Raw genomic sequence first — 19,388 nt, 5'->3', positions numbered from 1 at the left:
TGATTTATCTTTTCCAACCCATTAAATAAATAAATCAGCAAATAAAACGGCCTTCTACTGATATTTCGGTTTTATTCAGGCGCATTCCTTTTTTTTTTTTTTTTGTAAATTTTTTAATATACCTTCTGAAGCTTTACTTGTATGACTTGATATCAACATCCCATTTCCCGTAACTTCGACTTTTGGAACTAACTGGTTTTTAGGAAATATTTTTTCCATATCTAATATTAATTTTCGTACCAAATGCGGTGGTATTCCTATTGATAGAATTGAAAACATATGGCTTTTATTTCCGTTCATTTGAAGAAAGGTAACTTTTACTTGGTTGATTCGTTTTATTATCCAGAATTTTAATACGTTATAATATTTTGATTTTATTAATTTAGTATCGTAAAGATAAAAGATTCCAGAAAAGAATAAATTTTAAATTCCATTTGGAGGTTTCAAGCATTTCCTGGTTTTAATATAGGTTTGGCATTTTTTCGCAGGACTCTTTATGGAAAATGTTTCTATTTTATTTACATGATGAACTCAACAGTTCGTCCAATTTTGAAACTTCATTGATAAAATAAACAAACACTTCAACTTTTTCTTCAATGTTAATGCTGCTTTGAACAATAATTTTTCAAAAAGAACCTTTATTTCTGTCAGACTTTAAGATTATAACGATATTCTGTCATATACAAGTGGGGAACAAAATTTATAGCAATAAAGTTAGTCATCAACCATGCGCGACGTGTTATTTAAGTGGGACATCTAGTAAAGGAGTTAATATCAGTCGGAATATTACAATTTTAAAGCATTTGGACAGATGCAGAAAATTCAGCAGTTTTAATTTTAGGAGAGCCATCAATATGAGAGTCGAAGTTAAAAGAGTTTAACTTGGTTGACACATATGCAGAGTATTTGCTTTAGCTTCAGTGATGTCGCGGTAAGTCAACGTTAAAGATTGGCAGCAACTTTATCCTTGTATTAAATCGGCATTGTCTTTTCAAAGCAGTCTGTTCGAAAATTCTCCAATTATCTTTCTATTACTGACAGATTTTACTAGTTAATACAACAATTTTTGTCTCCAATATTAGTAGCTTTCCTAAAAGTAAATCTGACGAAACTGAAACGGCCTACTGTCAGTAATTCATTATCTATTTTTACTTTAGTATCATTGGAACACAATATTGTTGCCCTAAATTCGTTACTTTACCAGTAATAGCAAATAAAGAATAATAAATTGATTATTATTACACTTGAAAATATATCCATACATTAATCCAGTAATAATACATGGAGTATTAATTTTATGTTTGCAAGAAGGCTGTTCAATAGTACCCCGGAAAAGAGAAAGCTGAAAATGAGCAATTGACCTCAGTTTAGATAGAAATAATTGGCTTTGTGACGAAACGACGTTCGAATGATAAATTGACGAATATACTTAATGAGTGGTGTGGTTGTAAAACATACGAACCTTGAGTTAACTTCCTAATTTCATTGAAAGTAATTCCTCAGATGGAATGAATTTTTTTTGTATCAAGTATCGGTTTTCATGCTTCATATTTTGATTATTGTACCTTGTTATTCTTCATTCCGTGGGTTTCATTCGCACTATGGAAGATGAGCATTTTGTTTCTAATGATAACCCTTCTAATTTTCCAAATTGTGTTACCGATGAGAAAAGGGTTGATCTAATAGTTTCAAAATGACTTCCACAATTTTCCATAAAAATACAAGAGCTGCCTCCATTTGGTTATAATGTTCCTGACTTGAAATCATAGGGCTCTAGTGGTAATTCCACTGAAAATACGGCTTATATGTGGATTTGGTTCGCTACAACTTTGAAGGCCAAATGCTTTTCTGCTGATGTAATATGAAAATGTAGAAGGGAGACACCGATTCAGATGTTGCTCTGGTTATCTGATCATTGTTCAGAAATCCGAGGTCAGTCCCAAAATAGAGATCGTGTTCCTAGAAAATCAAATATTAATGCAGCTTAATTGAATAAACTAAACTAAGCTAACGTGTAAGAATAGATTCGAATTTATGTCTCTCAAGTTTGATCATAAAATCTGCGTGTCTTAAGTAAAATGATGCCCATCTTGGTAAAAAAAAAGTGTTTATTAAAACGAACGTCTATACCGAACTCTAAAAGTGATATGTCATTTCTATTTCAATGCAGTAATGGCATCTATTGTAAAATTTCAACTTTAATTTTCACCTTGGAAAATGCACCATTTTTTAAGGCTTCAATTATTTGAATCTTTAATGTTTTTGTATAAAATTAGTACACGTATTTGTCAGGGTTTCTTACCCAATCACATGCGTATTTTGTGAATTGATCCAATTTTTTTTCTCCACAACACACGTCACTCTCCTTAAAATGACAATCCCAAAATGAGAAATTAGGAAGATTAATTATTCTCTTGATGATTAAAATGGCGGTGAATCACAGCGGCGCATCGCGGGTCAATTTGAAAGGAACGCTTTCAACTATGAATAATAAATAAGCGACAATTTATTAATTTCGTGTCGGTCTCGAATAAAATCTCTCTCCAAACACGTTTAAACATTTATTAACAAACTAATTTTGTTTAATTGGGGGGAATTCCCGAGGTACTTTAGAAAAGACCGCTTTCTTACCCAGAAAGGAGATTGTTCCATATGGGGGGGGGGGTCGGCTGCAGTTTCCGGGAATCTTTTGAAGATGCACTTTTATTCCGTTCCCATTAGAATGTTCTTAAAGAGGCTTCTTGTTAAAACTGCATTTCGTTTTCATTTAAAGTTATCGAAAGAAGAGGTTTGCGAATGTCTTGAAGTATTTCTTTCTGGCGTCACTCTGAAAAATGTGAGAAATTCTATAATAATTGTTAGAAATACACTTATAACGTTTAGAAATATAATATTTTATTTTATTATTTTATTGTTATTAATTTATTACATTATTTTATGTTATAATTTATAATATTGTTTATTAACATCTTTGATCCCTTTCTTTCGTTCTATCTCTTTTTTTCTTAATAATTTGTTCTAAATATATTAAAAGTAAAAATAATAATAATAATAAGCTCATATTTTAATTAGTGTACTAAAAATATAAATTATCTTTTAATAAAAATTTTGAGGACATAAACAAAAACGTAAAACCTTGAAGTGCTGAAAACCATTCGATAAAGAAATGAAACTTTAATCATAAAAATCATACGAAAGTTGGTAAACATCCATGAAAAATTACAATTTAATATGAATGTGGTTCAATTCCATATTACATAAAGTAATTCTCCAACTTTCTGCACCTGTACTTTCAGTTTTGACATCTATATTTTTAATTTTAAATAAAAGAAAAGAAACTGAGAGTTAGCCTCGAGTTATACGTAGTCGAAGAAATACGATTTCTCGTCTTCCCATTTTAAGTATAAAATAAATGAAAAATTCATAAATAAAAACGACTGTTAGAAATAAACAAAAAAAATTGATCCATATTCTTTTGCAAAAATGAGTCGGAAGGCCAAAGACGCCCTTATAATTTAAAGAATTTCCCTGCTTTCCTTTCCTGCTTTTTACGGAATTATCTTAATCATATTGATACTTTATATCAAATTATTTAAATATCCATTTCAAACGAATTTTCGAAAAAACACCATTCTCTCATGCAAACGAATTTAAAAATATTAATATAAAAACATTTTAAGATTATAAATGAGAGAAGAGAGATTTTCTTCCACCTCCGTTTTTGTACGTGAGAGATTCTCTCTCCCAAAATATGAGAACTGTTTTTAATGTCACTGCGAAACGGTAGAGGAACCGCATAAGTTTGTACCATTGAATCATCTTTTGTGTAATTTATTTATTTCGATTTACTTGTGTATTAAGTCAATTATAATTTATTCTGTTTATTTATAAAATCAAAATTATTTGTATAGTTTTCTAATTATATTAATTGGTATAACATAATTGAACATCAAAATATTGATTCGACATACAAAGCTATTTATTTTATTTTAACATTCAAAATGAGAGATTTTGCTACCATTTTAAACCTGGCCTTATCTTGGGTCGGTTTTGACTGCTTCTTTGAAACAGCCTGCTCAGTTCCAGAAGTGATCTAATGGCTCTTAAAAATTTTAACCTTATGAAGACATCCACTGCATGGATACATGATTAGACAAATGCCAATATTAAAACTGGAAAGTTGCAGGAAATCTGCTGGATAATTCAAAGCGATCTTCTTCATATTGAATGAACACATTTTTCCGCTTCATAAAACTGATACCCTGGGATGGTTTCTATCACATAGCAGGTACTACCGCATATTTTTTTACAATCCTGAAGAGCTGGCTGGCCAGTATCAGTTGTGGAGAGGGAGATTCGAAATCGGAAGGAGTAAAACCTGGAATCGAAGTCCAGGAGCATAACCTGTTCAAGTTCATCATGTTTATAGATTGCCAGAATGACCGAGGAAACATTCGGAAATCGTACTTTATGAATTTTATTTAAGATATTTTCAGTTTTCTCAGTATGGATCATAGTCATTCAGCATAGGTGGTTCTTCGTGCTAAATAATCTTTATACCTATTATATATTGCATGAAATATACCAGACTTAATGTGTGTGCGATTTTGTTTCCGAAAATATTCCAAAATTTATATTTTTATAAATGGGGTATTATTTAAGTATTTAACTCTGGGTGTTTTTATAATATCTATACTTATCTTTCATTATTAATAATTGATCAAGCTATTCAGATTTAAATATCAGATCACTTGGGCAGATTGTAAATTTAGAATAATAAATCTATTGAATGCGATTTGTCATATTTTCAGACGTCATGACAGTTTTTTTAAGTTCACATTTATAGAAAATGATTTTATTGATAATACATGCTCAGCTTATGAGGGGGGGGGGGATAAATATATAGCATTTGCAAACATTTTAAAATGAACTCCATTTATCACTCTATAGTTGTTAATATCCATTATTAATATTTCAGTAACATGCGATTAAATTTTAATTTTTAAATCCCGAGATGCAAGAAATTTTAAAATGATAATTGGGAAAAAAAGTGATCCATGTTCGTTTACTGGAAGAGGAGGTTTAAACTTTTAATACATAAAAAGATACGATAAGAGAAGTAAGCAATGTAATCTACAAAATAATTTAAAGAAACATTATTTTTGGGAGAGATGAAATCACACAGGTTTAATAACATTCATTCAAACTAGCTCCAAATGCAAGAATAAAGTTCTGTTCCTGTAGTTATAAAAGAAAGATTTTTTTTTGTAGTAAAACTGCAAAAATGAAAAAATCAAAAAAAAAATCCATAAATTACTAAAAAAATGTGTAATAGTCTCCAGAGAAAGATTCTAGTGAAGTGTTCTATCAGAAATTTATTTTGTTTTCATCAGAAATGATGGGCTAACAAATCATTTCTTCAGCTTTTCTCAGTTCTAAAGCATTGCTATCAAAAATCATTTCGAAAGAAATTATTTTTAAAATTTAAGCTTGTATAATTTGTAGAGGAACGGAACTGTGCGTTCTCTAAATAAAGCATCATACGCATGCACGGAAAGCAGATGCATCGATGCACTCCTCATTACCTTGGGTCGGTTCAGTTTCTCCTCACTGTTTTCTATTCCTCTGATATTTTTTTGGTTAAACTTATTTTTAATGGACTTTTTTTTTATGAGTAAAAGGTCGCTAAAGGGTGAAAGATTTCTGTTATTCTCTTTCTTAAAGTAAAAATTAATTGTCAAATGAATCTTATCTTCTTCCGGTAAGATTAAACAATGAAAATGTGTGCATGAAAGAACCATTTAATTTTTATTTAAAAAATCTTGTTTCATTTTATAATTCCTATATATTTTTAATTAAAATTACATTATTGACATGGATCTTATTGTAATTCGTCAGTTCATATTCAACAATTTTTCAAAACCTCTAATGACTTCGGATTTGCATTTGGTTTTTCTAAAATCGGAGCGTTTACCCATTTTACTCCCGTAAATTACTTTATTTGAGGCACATTATATATTTCCTTCCATATTTCCGATGATGTGTCTACGATTCCAGAGCATTCACTGCAATCACTTATTAGTCTCCTCGTGTATCTTCATTTTCATGTTAATATTTCACTATCAGGAATTTCGATATCACTATCAAGTAAATGTATGCCTATTTCTTCTGAGTTTTCAGAATCCCTCTACTCACTTTGATCTACATAGTCTGCACTACTCTTGTCCATTACAGTTTTTATTTCAAGGCTCGTTTTTCTTTTAATGAAAAATATATATTAACCAAATCGATGTTCAATCTGAATGTTTATACGAATGAAATCCCACTGACTAACATCTATTTGATCGTGCTTTATATCAAGAAATTCTAACGGTATACAATATGTAATAGTCATCTACCATATCAATATCAATATAAATAATAAAGAAGTACTGTCGGATTCAATACACCAGATTTAAATCAAATTTATTATCATATTCAACAGCAACCTTAATCGCATGACTCGTGTCATCGATTAATTGTGTTGTATGACATAAAAATTCAATGGTGAGCTAGCTATACTAGTCATTTTACTGGAAAGAATTAACAAAGAAATAATTTTCGTTTATGAAAACGTTTTGAGACGACAAAATTTAACCAAATTGTCTCTTCAATTTTGGGGATTTCTTGAATTCTTGACAAATATAGAGCCATTAGATCATCTGTGACCTCTTCCGAATTTTCGGAAATAAATAGGCATCTCGAAAAGTAAGAATTTATAAGTATTACAGCCATAATTTTATGAAATGAAGATATGATTTTTGCAACAGGCAATAGAAATTTGTAAAGCTTGCACTACAGCACTGTTCGAAATGATTCGATAATATCGGTAACCCCTTAGAAAAATAAAACATTCATCAATAAATACTACAAACATAAAAGATATATTTTCATACAAAAAAACAACAACAATTAGATATTGAATATATATCTGAAGAATTTCCATGCGTCCAACAGCGATGTGAATTTCCAAAATTTTTTGTCAGTAGTTTTCACCAACTTTATTATTTTCAATTAGGAAACAGCAGAGTAAATTTTGGGGAACTTTTAAGAAAAACTTTTATATTTCTCTTTATTTTGAAACTTATAAGATTGCATCAAGTTTCTGGTTAACTTTCAATGTTTGTCTAAATTTCAATTTCACAATCAGAAATAATTGCATGTACAGTAAGAACTGGTCGCAATTATTTCAAAAATCCATCATTACATTTTGGTAATATTTGAAATTTTCATAGCTGAGACGTCAATGATTTTATATGATGCAAAGATGCGCTCTTTCATTTCATCCAATAGATTTTTTTTTATTTGTATTCAGCCGCATTAAGGCAGACCAGAAAGATCTATAATGTTGATTCCAGGTTTTGTTGGAGGTTAGGTAATTATCAAAAAGATGAATGGTCATTGCAAAAGTTCAACCAAATAAACAGTATTTAAATCTGAGAAAGTTTAGTCTTGTACAATCTTGAATTGAAAATCTAGAGCTTTCCGATCTTACATCTTTTTCACAATTGCTTCCGTGTCATTATTTCAGTATCGGTCCTTTGTTCTTCTCAGGCACCATTCAAACAGCAGTTTGATATTTTATTTATTTATTTTGATTGCTAAAAATACCTATAGTATAAAAAAAAATTGTTAGATTAATTTTAGGTGAATTTAATGAACGACAATTATATATATATATATATTTGTTTTTCAGAGCAAAAACGTCTTGGTATTAAGTGAATAATTAACCATCGAGTTACTTTTCCTAGTCAAAGGGTCAAGCAATTATTTTTGCTTACTTTTATCTCAGTCACCTTCCCCGGTAGCATAGCCTGTTGCACAATATTGTACACTATTGTTCAATATTATATGATATTAAACAATATTGCGAATATAGATCAATGTCGTACAATATTGTACACTATTTATGTGCTTCTAGGACTACACTAAAAACCCGCAATCACTGAACAACTCAAAAGCCAACATTGAATCATCACAAGTAACTCAAATTGGCAAATTACTCAGAATGATGGGTAAAATAAACCCGAAATATTTGGGAACTAGGCTGTCACTATGAATTCAGCACAATCGCAAAGATATGAAATAATCATATATTTGCTATTATTATTATTTTTTTTTGCTCATTCTGATGATGTTCTTTCTTTTTGGGCCAGAGGATCGGCGTGTGAGTGATCAGGATGAGCCTCGGTGTTCTGAGCCTGGACCAAGAGATTGGTGCGAGCGACGCCGTCCAGCTAGATCCTCTCACCGAGGAAGCCTTCATCGCAAACCTACACCAACGGTTCAAAAGGGACCAGATCTACGTGAGTTTCTTTTTCCTTAATATTGTTCCACAGTTGTCTGAAGATGACGCGGAAGAAGTCACGAAGAAAAAGATATTATCCCGACCACTAACTTCTTAAAATTAATCTTAACGTTCGTTTCCGTGAATCATGCCTGTGATTTGGGTCATCCAGTTAATTGGAAGGCTTTGTCTGTGTCTGTGTCTGTGTCTTTGTCTTTGCTATTTCTTAACTTTAACGTTGTAGGGGGTCATCTGATGAGTAGAAAGTAGATTTAAATCGCATGGGATTTGCGTGGCAGCGAACGTGTTAATATTTTTTGAGGCGTGAATACTGAGGGAAATTCAGTTTTCTTAGTGAGAGGAAAATCAACAGAATATTCATTTTTGAAGGTCAAACGAGAAACAGTAAATTTTTCATCCAAACTATAATAAAACAGGTGAGTTAAAATAAATCACAACCACACAAAATTCGACATCCAAATCTTTTGTTTATTCACACTTTGGCCATTCACATAAAACATAAATCTTCTTTTTCGTTACAAAAATTGTTTCAATACAAAGTTGAGTTGTTTCATTTAATATTATGAACTTTTAGAACTTTTAAATTATTTTAGTTTAAATATATATATATTTTTAATTACGTCTCATGGTAATGGTTTAAATATTTGTTAAAGTCGCGATAGCAAAATAAGAAACATAATGTCCTGTTAATTAAAAAATAAAATAATGACATTATATCTAAGTAAATAGATCTGTTCTTGAAAGTTAAAGAAATCATTTTTAAGAAGAGAAAATGCTTAAAAATTCACGATGCCTCCAGACATGTCGGGTACAAGAAATTGTTTAATTTATATCTTCATTAATTTATTGCTTTTTCACAAACTTTTAATTTCAGTGCAAACGCAATGCTTCGGGAAAATCGTTAATTACTCTTGGATGACGTTAGGTGTTTGGAAAAATGGAGTTCAGAATGACATTTTTGCATTCCTTGGCATGTATATCATTTCATGCACGATTTTGGGATATATTCTGAATAAAAGTAAAAAATTACTTAGAAAAAATGGTAAATTCTTAGCTGTGGGCTTAAGAGGAATCCGGTACGGGATGTAAGGTAATCCTGACTTAATTTATTAGGGATGATGTGGAATTGTAACTTCTCGTGATTTAAACAGCTACTCTCGTACGAATTCAAGAGTTTCAGGAGAAGAACGTAATTATGATGCCACCTTCAAAAAATAATATCTGTATGTAAGGAAATAGTAATTCATAATTTATATCTCACTCTATCGGAATTCTTCATACTCCACTTATTTTTTACAAATGTTGCCCTACGAACTTTGTGACTTCGTGACAGAAAGTTAAACAGCTCATTTTTTAGTTATTGAAAACCATATTTTCTTACAAGTAAAAGCTTAGTTTTATCATTTATGCTTTCACAAGTTCTAGTTAAAATATTGATATTTAAATCACATTATTTAATATTAATTCATTTTATAACTTTTAATATTTAATAAATTCATTATTTATATATTTAAAATAAAAAGAGGAAAACCAATGAGCCTAGCCCCACCCACTGATCCTGACTAATTTTTACTCCATATGAAAGTTCATTACATTTAAATATGTCATTAAGTTTTGTATGCCTTCCAACACCATCCATTTTTGAGCGACATCAAAAAATGAAACTTTTCTGTCATTCCTATTTAATGGAAGAATCTGACGACAGAGTTCCCAGTTACAATCATTGTTTCGATTTCAAACGTGTTAGAGCTTAGGAAGCTCATAATTCATTTGTACATCATCAATGATTGATCACCTTTTTCCACACATCGTGTATGAGACATATGAAAAAAACAACAACAAACAAACAAATCATCAGTATATATTATCTATTGGGAAATTATGTGACATAGTTCTTCAGCCATAATCACTGAGAGGATTTCGTAATTTTTGCTTAATATGGAAGCTCATGGCCTTTAGATATGTGTTTACTTTGTCAACCACCATTTCCCATTTTTGAAAGTATTAAAAAAATTCTACTTAACTGTACATTCTCTACAGAGAAGTTCTCGACAGAGCCCCTATTTATAACCATTGTTTCGATCTCAAATTTTATTTTATATGAAAATGCGTAACCCCTCGATACGTCATCACACGTCATATGTACCTCTCGATACGTCATCAGTGGTCTCTATTCGCTTAATTTCCATTTTAGTAGATATTTTAAAACTAAATTTTGCTACATCTCTCAGCTTCAACAACTGGAATTTTAAAAGCTTTCGTTGTTGGTTTCAAAATATCGCCGCTTTGCAAAAACGGTAATAAATCAGAATGCTCCATCATGATGGTGTCACTGTATTATTTCCAACTATATATTTATTACACTTTTGTTATGATAAGATGTAGATTTTTAAAGCTGATAATCATGACTAAATCTATCTTATTATTAGGTGCTTGCATGTATTTTATAATTTTTTCCCTTTAAAAATGCATTTATTGAGAAAAATTGGTACAATAGTATCAATAAAAATATTTTCCATCATTTTCTACAAATTTCCCCCATTTTCGTCCAATAAGTCTTGCAAATGATTGTCTTCGAAAATTTTTGGTCCTCCAGGCCATTCTTTGTCATTGACATCGAAATGACCACTCTTAAATCATTGAAACCAAAACCGACAATTAGGATATGACGGAGCATCACCATAAGTTTAAAAGTTTCTGATGGTCTTCGGTAGCAGATTTCTTCAAATCAAACAAACAACAGCAAAAAGAAGAAAAAAAAATGAATGCCGAAAATGCAATTTGGAGTGTTCTATGATCGGGGTCTCAATAATACTAAATGGAAAACTTTCAGAATGATAACAATAAAGCAATAGTAAATTAGTAAAATTCAAAACCATTGTCGTTATACTTCACATGTTTACCAATAGATGTCGCTGATTAAAATATATGCAAGCACTAGCATAACACTAGCCGCCTTCTTCGACCCTATTTAGAGTTTTAGTTTAACTCTGCAGCGAATTGAGCGAACTTTAACATTAAGGAACATTTATGCCCCTCTTCTAAAGAGAATTGAATTGTGATTCCCTTATGAGAGTAAGACATGTTAAATTCCATCACTTCGGGACATAATATTACATAAAAATTATTTTTACATCATTGTATTCCCTGAATTTTAATTGACAATGTTAATTTTGTAAAAATTTCTTTCTTACTAAGCATTCACAAGTGGAGAGCATGAGGATGAAAATTCCGTTCGAGATGAGTACAATGGTAATATACATTCAGAAGGTTCACTCACGAAAGTATTAAAGCTCAATGGCCCGTCAATTTCGAGAACATGGTCCTCAAACTTTCTGCATTGCTTATATACTAATAATGTGTCACCCTTTGCTGAGTCGCGAAGAACACAGTGATTAAGGCACTGGCGTAGTATTTAAGAGATCCGAGTTCTTTCCTGGACCAGTAGTTTCTGCTTTTTTATTTGTTTTTTTTTTCTTTTTAAATTATTTTAAATTAATTTAACAATTTACAAACGGTTTTAATAGATATGATTTGGATTTTTTTATGCAAAACTTAATATTTATTCTCCTAATTACTGGATTATAATTTAATTTTTTGAAGAAAAATAATTTTAAATATGAATGCGATTTTAAAAAAAAACATTTTCAGAGTTAACTTAAATTAAATTGACATTTTAAAGATGATTTCAGTTAATATTATACTCATTTTTATATGGGAAAAATAAATGTATTTTCTCTTAATACATTTAAATTTCTGTTAATATATTTAATTTTCTCTTAATACATTTTGCATTTAATTTTCTCTTAATTTGACAAATTAAAATATGAACGCGTTTTTTAAAAATTATTTAAATAAAATCACAGGCAGTTTCAAATAACATGTAACTTTTTTAGGTATCAAAAATGAATGTTTTAAAAATAAATCTCCTTCAAAAATATTGATTCACTTATACTTTAATTATAATTTTATTTTTAAGCAAGAAAAATAATTACATATATAACTTAATGATGATAATCGTTAATTAAATTACTGACATTATAAAACTATTTCGTTATTTTTTTATTACATAGAAGAGACAGAATGGTAATTATCGTTAAAATATTTCAAACAAAATGGATATATTTTGACGTCTTGCAAAATTCATAAATAATAATTATCCACTAGAGAAACTTTAAAAGAATCAATAAAAAAAAAATCATTTACCTTAAAAAAATGTTTTTTTCTTCAGAAAAATCTGGCAGCGCATAAAGCATAACGTATGTTACTAAACATTTTGAATCATCTGTTGTAGTTATTTTGAAATATTTTTATAATTAAAATGATACTTATAATTATTTAAAAATTAAAAATTATATTGTAGTTATAATTCAAGTACAATATACATGAACATAATTATTTTTATTAAAAATATATACGCTATAACTTATGTATTAAGAGAAAATACATTTATTTTTTCTATATGAATATGAGCATCATATTAATTAAAACCATCTTTAAAATGTTAATTTAATTTAAGTAATTCTGAATATTAAAAAAAGAATTCATATTTATGATTATTTTTTCCTCTAAAAATTAAATTATAATCCATGAATTAAGAGAATAAATATTTATTTTTGCATTTTAAAATGAAAAACGTATCAAATAAAACTGTTTGTAAATTGATAAAATAATGTGAAAAATATTGTTAAAATAATTTGAAAAACAAAATAATTAATAAATAAATAAAAGAAAGCAAAAAAAAAAAAAAATGCTAGAACATGACCGAACTCGGTTCTCCGGAATACTACGCCAGCGTCGTAACCACTGTACTATTCGTGTCTCAGCAACGGTGACACATTATTAGTATATCAGATATACAGACAGTCTGAGGTCCATTTTCACGAAATTGACTGGCCATTGCACTTCAGTGTTTTAGTGAGTGAACATTCTAAATGTATACTACCATTATACTAAATCTCATCCTGAACTGAATCTTCAACTTCGTGCCCTCCCCTTGTCAGTCTTCTTTATTCTTTAATTCCAACCTATTTCTCATGTGCTTTCTTAAATATTAAAGTTGCCTTCTTTAGACTTTTTATTTTTATTACATTTAAATATACATGCAGAATAATTTTAACTCAATCTTTCAAATTATTACAATTTCTTTTTATTGTTTTGCTTATTTTTGACTCTTATATAAGCATAAGCACTGTTTCTTAGAGTGAGCTTGCAGCAACGAGTGCAACCGTTTGCTTGTTGCAAAAACCATTTTATGTTTCTCTTACTTGTGTTATTCATTTATTTAATTTGATTCCCAACATGCATGCAAAAAATTATATTTTCCTATTTATATACTACTATTAATTTTAATTGGAAGTTGAAAATAAAATTCATTCAATTTTTACTATCACCGCTCTATAATGTAAAAATTCGTGAAAGAATATTCTGTGCTTATTATTTTAATTTTATCACTTTATTTCTAATTTCTCTTTATCAGTTGTGTGTATAATTTTGTTTGTTTTATATTTTTTCACTATAATTTATCACTTTAAAATCTTCTTGTACTTGATTTTTTATTCCAATAATACCCACTCAAAATGATAAAGAATTTTCTGTTTCAATAATTAAGCAGGATACGATTGAGCCGATAAAATATTGAATGGTCACGACCTTACCCTTAAATAAAAAGGCACATTTTATGTTTAGGAAAACTCTAAATAATGTTCAATTTCTTGAATACCTCTGAAAAGGAAAGAGAAGCTGTTGGTAAAAGATTATGTAATATATAAGGAAATTTAATATCTTTATCTCAAACAATTAATTAAATTAAGTAATCCTAGCTACTATGCATTTCTAAACCATTAAAATGTTCTAAAAGGTGGTCTAAAAACTATATGTGTTCATTACGTACCGCGACAATTATATCGAAGGTACATATCCATAGTGTGATAGTAGTTGTAGATAAAATCTGAATTTTGAGGTAAGAAAATGACGTACTTGAAATCCGATTCTACCAGAGATCCGTCACATGTGTGGTCCTGAACCTCATTAAATTCATAGGCACAAACGATTTCACCTTGGTGCTGTAGTTGATTAAGTATAGAATTAAGTCGAAAAATCATCACAAATAAATTCATCAATCTTCTTTATTCTGATGACACAGAAAACTTAAGATAAAGGAAACAGATTTATTCCTGGCCATAAGAGAGCACATTCCTCAAACAAATGGTAAAATCCAAGTACTAAACTAAAGTATCAAGTATTTCTTTTTGAAATGGCAACACATGTAAGTATTTTAGTAATTAGATAACAGGTATGCTACAGCAAAAGTACTTCATCACAAGACATTTGATATACAAAAATAGAAACCGGAACACACGAACAGTGTTAATCTGATTTCCGGGACGATATTTCCCTTAGCATACTTTCGGCTAGGAAAATAAATGAAGGCGTATATCAACAAGTATGAATTATTTTTTTTATCCTGGAATCGGGAAATAAAGCTGTCGTGCTCTTCTAATCATCGTCAATATTGTTACATAAATTCGGGGTTCTTTCTGATTTGTTGGTCGATGAAGAAACAGTCCTTTAATAACGGATGGCGACTTTTATTTAACACGAAGACAAGAATACGCAGACAACAAATGCACAGCCGAGACGAACACAGGCAACACACAGCAGCACACTACAGCAAACGGTAGCACACAAATAGTAATAATAATCACAGCACACAAAGTGGGCAGACAGAAATCATTAGGAGGGAATCTTCGTAACTACTCTCTACGGTCTCTCCAGTCGCCTGCAATACTCCACTGTCTCCTCGCTTTAGCTGTATCCAACTGCCGACACACTAATATACGACTGGCTACTCCACACACGACTCGATGCTGCTTTTACAAAAAACACTAGGACTTGGCACACAGCTCAATTCAGCAAATGCTTAAGCTCCATACATCGGTTGCGCTTCGCCGTCTGATCCAACTATTCCGTCGTCTCTTTCCATGGTCAAGACTCGTTTCACGACTGACTGACTGCAGATTGAGACTGCCGGCCTTTTATAGTACCAGGGAGATGGGTGGAGAGGGTTCTGGAACAATCAGGCATATATTGATTCCTATTGGCTAAATCGCCAAGATTCTGGAAGTTTCCAGTATTATTTATTTTGTCGCCAAATTCGTCGTCAAGTAGCCAAGTTAGTCGCCAACCCTTGAGATCACTGATTCGTAATTCGATCAGCATCCAACAGCGCTGGTCGTAAAACAGTCTTTCCAGTGAACGAACTAACCATGTAGAAAGCAGCATTACAGATATGTAACAATATTCCAAATTCTAAAATACCACAAATGCTGTTTGACCTTAATTTGCTACCAAATTCATACTTTTGTACATGAACATAAAGCCAACTAGGTAAATTCAATTCAAAACTGCACAGCTGCACATTTCTATGGCTCTCATGATATGATTTCAGAAAAATTTTTGCAGATTCTCATCGATCATGGTCCTTAGTACCCAAAATCACTCATTGATGAAAAGTCTATAAGTATTGCTGTGATCAATAAGTATCTGCAATGTATCATTTAAAATACATCTATAGTAGAAATCGCCTGAAAACTTTTGGCAAATGTTTTTTTGACTTCTATTAAGTGTTTAAAAATTGGCAGGATTTTTTTTTTCATTTTATCATCTAAAAAATAATTTTTGAAATGGGATAAGAGTTTGAAGTTGATCTTCCAGAATAACGAACAATGCGTAAAACTTCTTTTCTTGTAATTTCTTCTACAAAAGCATTTGAAATGCTGCAAAATTTCTAGTCGAAAAAATCTCTTCAAACTCTGAAGGGGTTTCGCAAAAACGTCTTTAAGGAATGTTTTGATGATCGGAAAAGATGCTTATAAATTTCATTGTAGTTGGACAAAATTTGTTTGAAGATGCATAAGCTATGACCAATGAGTTAAATCGATTAATTATAGGTATTTTTAAAAATAACCAGAATTGGTATTGATAATAAATGGTTGTCATTAATATTTGGAATTTAATGCAGTTTGTACAGGTGGCATCGACTGTAAATATCAGTACAACAATGTGGCCACATTTCCTTGTAACCATGATAACTAGAGTAATTTTGATTTCATTTTAATCAATTTAGAATATCGTTACAAACCTGTAATTTTGCTTCCCAGCGTGAATAGTGTCATCATAAGAAAGACCGTTTTACAGTCATCTGTATTGGATGCTGTCGGATGCCGAGTGATCCCAGAGTTTGGCGACCATTTGGCGAGTTGGCGATGAAATTGGCGCCTTTGGCGACAAAATGGATAAAGCTCGAAACTTCGAGAATTTCGTCGATCCACCCATTAGGAACCGAGATACGCTGATTGGTCTAGAAGATTCTAGACCTTCCGGGAACTATAAAGGTCGGTATTCTCAAGCTGTGGGTGCCTTGTGTGACGTTGTGAGTGTCGTCGTGAATTGTAGTCAGAGTCACCGACAAGTAACGAGTCCTCGAGAGGATGGCGAAGAAACAGCGGAGTGCCAACGTTGTCTGTAGCGAGTGCTGAGCTGAGCTGGGAGCATCAAGTCCTGTTGTCTACTCTAGAAGCAGCGTCGTGTTCTGTAGAAGCCAGTTGTGAGAACTAGTGAGTGGGCAGCTAAAGCGAGAAGAGACAGTGATATGTTCAATCGTTGGAGAGATCGTAGAGCGAAGCTCCGAGGATCCCCTCTCCTTCTGGATTCTGTCTAACCGCTTCGTTTGCTGTGAACGATTACTACTCGTGGGCTACTGTTTACTGTCGTGTTCTACTATGTGGTGTCCTGTGTTCGTCTCGGCTGTAAATATTTGTCATCTCTGTATTTATCGTCTTTGTGTACCCGTGTCTTCGTGTAAATAAACGTCGTAGTTGTTTTCTACTGTCGCCTGCTGACTGTGTTCTCACACCATATACCCACTATCAAAAGAACCGGCGGTGAGGAAAAATCTGTAAAAATATATATTTATGCTCATAAAAATCTCAGATAGGCCGTATAGCTCAAGGGGGATGGAAAAGATGAGTTGTTGAAATTTTCATTTGCTCATAATATTTTTGTGGTTGAAAGAAAAAAAAAATAAAAAAAATACGATGAACCAGCGTCTTATCACAACAAACAATTTTTCTGCTGAACATTTTTCAATAGCTGCAATTGGTTAGATGCTAAGGACTGAAAAAGGAATTTTCACCCTTACCTTTGACTGCTTTATCATGATCTATAATGCAGGGTTAGCACGAAATAAGTTTCTCACTTCAGAGCGCTCTAGAATGCACCAAATTAGCTGAAATTTGAGATACATGTAATTCAATTGATGCATTTGGCTTTTTTAAATAAAAACTTTAGGAGCTATAACATAAATGATATTTGTTTGCATAATTTGAAAATACAAAAGCATTACAGAGTACTCCTATTAGCTTTAATCTTTGAAAAAAAGGAGGTTTCTGCGCGAAAATTAGTTACTTCGCTACACATCATGCCTGCATTGCAAGAAAAAGCGTCATTGGTGAAATTATTTTTCTCGAACCTGCAGAACTTCATTACAACTGTAAAAGAATGCCTTCGAATGAAGCGGCTGTCATGTCTTGACCCTGATTAATCAAATAAGAGGGTAGTATAAATAATCAATTCTTTTATTTACAGCCTTATAAATGTACACAAACACAACTTGTTTTCCCCTAGATTAATATTATTTACAAAATTCACACAACAGTTGAAAGTTAATCATGAATAAGTTCCTGGCTCAATTCGGAGAATACCCCCCCCCTAAAAAAGCGCTAACAGGCAGTTAGCTCAAACGGCAACTGCAGGGGTAGCTAGCTTCAGGAATCCACCGATCTTTATCGTTTGTATCTTAACATATAATTCCGTATCACACGGAACTTCACACAAAATCAGGAACACCTTCGAACAATCACGCCTCTCTGACTCCTTCTTTAAATGGCTCTCACTGCTTCTCTTCAAAAATACCGCATTTTATTTCCGCCAGAATTTTTTCTCTCATTTTCTCATTGGTGCACTTGAGCTCCTTATCATCCAATAGCTGCTCAGCAATGCTTCCTCAGTAATCTCCAGTCGGTCGTGGAAATGTCCGTTAATGATTCATCTTTATAGCAGACCCTCCCCGAACACATGTTAATTATATTCAATTCACCTTTAATACCGGCTAAAGTTTACCTGAAGGACTCCTCACGAAATGTGAGGAGCCCTTCATAATGGAAAAAAAAGTTTAACATCTGGATGGTTTGACGTTCTTCTGTCTTGAAGACATGATGGATCTCTTTCAAACGACGAAACCCACATTTGTGGTCTTTCATCTGGATTCAACAAATGACCAGATAAAATGACTCTAATGGTGAAGAGGATGCTCCATCTAGCAGCCCGAAGGCACTTAATTATGAGTAAGAAAACGGCTGACGTTACATCTGGCCGGAATGTTAATTTCTAGGTGAGGGAAATGGGGAACATTAAATGGCACAATCTGTCCTACGCAAGATGACTAAGAAATTTGAAGAAAATTGGCAACTTGAATTAACTTCTAAATAGAGAACGAAAGAAAATCCCTGCTTGTAGTGTCGAAAATGTGGCTCCCGCAATCGATGACGCCAGCAATGAGTCGCATGTAGTATTACTAATGATTGTTTCCCGTGTATCGGATATGCCGTATTCCACTGTAAAAGATTCTTACAGCGAATTTTGTATTTTTATCCCTAAAAAAAGCCTGTGTACTTATTGCAGGAAGGGGATTCAGAAGTCCGTAAAACTTTTGTACTTCAATTCCTTACTGAAACGATGTTTGGTATCACTTTTCCTTGAAATATTCTGTGGATCGAAAAATCTTATTTTTGCCATAATGGGCAAGTTACATACAAAATTATCAATTTTGAGTAGCTGAAAATCTTTGTGTCAACCAGGAACAACCTTGTATCCTGAAAAATTAATAATATAGTGTATTTTTCTGGCTACCTTTATTATTCGACCACAGTGTTTTTAAAGAAGCACTTGCAATTCGAGTCGAAATTTGAAATCCATTGGC

The 19,388-nt window shown here is 31.7% G+C and overlaps 1 protein-coding gene across 1 annotated transcript in view; it reads left to right on the top strand.

Annotated features, from left to right (window-relative positions):
- LOC129976617 (unconventional myosin-Ia-like) overlaps window positions 1-19,388 on the top strand; it is a 310,401-nt gene that overhangs the window by 129,313 nt on the left and 161,700 nt on the right. The window contains exon 2 of the mRNA XM_056090265.1: window positions 8,196-8,345. Within this exon, the coding sequence (XP_055946240.1) occupies window positions 8,220-8,345 (126 nt within the window). The 5' untranslated portion in view covers window positions 8,196-8,219. The remainder of the gene's footprint in view (window positions 1-8,195; window positions 8,346-19,388) is intronic.

Source organism: Argiope bruennichi, chromosome 7 (assembly GCF_947563725.1).
Source record: "Argiope bruennichi chromosome 7, qqArgBrue1.1, whole genome shotgun sequence".
Taxonomy (NCBI): domain Eukaryota; kingdom Metazoa; phylum Arthropoda; class Arachnida; order Araneae; family Araneidae; genus Argiope; species Argiope bruennichi.
The sequence above is the reverse complement of the archived record's forward strand: the minus strand, read 5'-3'. Positions and strand labels throughout refer to the sequence as shown.